Here is a 1,989-nt window from a genome sequence, read left to right as displayed (position 1 = left end):
TCTTTAACGACTATTCATGTCACACATTTGTCATTTCATTAATCAAAACTATTATTCATCAAAAATTACACAGTACTGGAGTATCTTTTCAGAAAACCTTCCACAGCATGTCCTCGGAGTACTCATTCTGCAGCGAAGGCGGCTTCGACGAGCTCTCAAGTTCCTCGGATTCCGGTTTTGACGTCAGCTTCGAATCGCCAAAACACGAGGTCCAGTCAGACACCCTGTTTCCACCAGCCAAAGAAGGAAAACGAAAGAAAACCCGAAACACACGGTGCAAGAGTCCCACACAGGTAAGCGGATGTATCTACCATTGCTCAGCCCAACTTCCCTTATCTAAAAGAACGTTCACCCATCGCAAAGAAATCGAGTAAAGAGAATTCTTCAAAAAGCCGGAAGACAAAAAGAGGAGGCTAAATGATCACAAGGAACCATTGATTCGTCCGCAGGTGCTCAGGCTGAAAAGGAACCGTCGAATAAAGGCGAATGATCGAGAGCGGCACAGGATGCACACATTGAACGACGCGTTGGAACGTCTCCGGATGGCGTTGCCGACCTTTCCGGAAGACACGAAGCTCACGAAAATCGAAACCCTCCGTTTCGCCCACAACTATATTTGGGCGCTGTCACAGACGTTGGGGAATTCCGAAGCAGGCGAAATCACAGTGAACGTGGGTAACGTGACGGTCAGTATCAGTGAGAATGGAAACATGATCACCTCCTCGACCGGAAGCTGTGCTGTAGCCGCGCAGAAGCGGCTTGGACCGTCGCATACTGTCTTTCCTTATCCTCAAGAAAGATTCGTGCCCGAATGGCAGGAGTACGATTGTTATAGCGATCAGAGTGTTAGTCCACCGATGCAGTATCAGCAGTGTTATGACCAGAGGATGTATCATGCGCAGCATCAACTTCCTGCGCCGCATCATATGGGACATAATAATATGTATCAGTGTCTTTAGGTAGCTTTTAGCTCGTGGATGTTTCCAAGCACTTTGGTGGGTGATGATGGAAATGATTGTAAGAAAATGAACTTCCATAGTTTTTTCCATTATCGAAGAAGTTTATAAACGATTAGGCGATCGTTTAAAGTGGTTATGATAATGTATAAGAAAAGGTTGACAGTTAGAAGAAATTCATGTGTCAAAAACGACGATTTAAAAGAAGTGTGTACCTAAGGAATTTTATGGACAAATTGAAGGAATTTTCAGGGTCAGTATTTTTGAAGCTTCGAAATGAATTTAGTACTTACGGAATAGATATATCAGTAATCACGAGTCGCATGAGTCATCGCCGCCATTGTACCTTTGTAATGAGCAACGATGCTTCAGAAATTGCATATGTTCAGTAGTGAATTCAGTGCTATACAGTGAGGTTAACAAATCTAGCAAATTGGCAATTACAGAAATTCTAACTAATTAACTACTGATTTATTAAGTAACGTTTCTGTAAGGAAAAATTTTAAAGTTAAAGTGCTGAGATCTAATTGAACCTTAAGTTTCTATTTGATAATTAATAATCGAAGACCAAAGAATTTTAATCCTCCATGCTTTAGTGAATTTTTTTATACATTCTACAAAGTTCCAATAACAAGTATAATAAGTAAAAGCATGCAGTACAATTTACGAGCAAGGCAAATATATTTTGCTAGTAATTGTATTTTACAGAAACATGCAATCATTGCACGGATGTCGAACAGATGTCGTCCAAGATAAATTCGCGTTAAATAATCGACGTGATTGTAAAAAGAAGTGGGCCAGTGCGCAAGATAATCGTTATTTACTTTGTAAGAGAGCATTCTATTCACAACGAATTATTAGCATTAAGGTCTAATGTTAGGCAAACCGACAATCTCGTCGTTTCTTCGAAAAAACATATTTATCATTATTTCTTGCCTTATAAACAAAAAAATCAAGGTAGTATAATTAGAAACACGTACTAAATATCGCGTTCCTTTTCTTTTCTAGTCATCGATGCTCTTAGGTTGATCTC

General features: G+C 39.9%; 1 protein-coding gene across 1 annotated transcript; it reads left to right on the top strand.

Moving 5' to 3' along the window:
• Positions 1-1,674, top strand: LOC100646311 (neurogenin-1). Its single transcript, XM_003399435.4, has 2 exons — positions 1-293; positions 450-1,674. The coding sequence occupies exons 1-2, from the start codon at positions 108-110 to the stop codon at positions 957-959; spliced, it is 696 nt and encodes a 231-aa protein (XP_003399483.1). The 5' UTR covers positions 1-107; the 3' UTR covers positions 960-1,674.
• Positions 1,675-1,989: the final 315 nt, after the last annotated feature.

Source organism: Bombus terrestris, chromosome 12 (genome assembly GCF_910591885.1).
Source record: "Bombus terrestris chromosome 12, iyBomTerr1.2, whole genome shotgun sequence".
Taxonomy (NCBI): Eukaryota; Metazoa; Arthropoda; class Insecta; order Hymenoptera; family Apidae; genus Bombus; species Bombus terrestris.
This window is presented reverse-complemented; position numbering and strand designations above follow the sequence as displayed.

What these genes read in the sequence shown, in the direction of transcription:
- LOC100646311 (XM_003399435.4), top strand. Translation starts at nt 108, where the DNA reads ATGTCCTCGGAGTACTCATTCTGCAGCGAAGGCGGCTTCGACGAGCTC. An exon ending in GGTGCAAGAGTCCCACACAG is followed by an intron (nt 294 to 449) that starts GTAAGCGGATGT and finishes ATTCGTCCGCAG; the next exon opens with GTGCTCAGGCTGAAAAGGAA.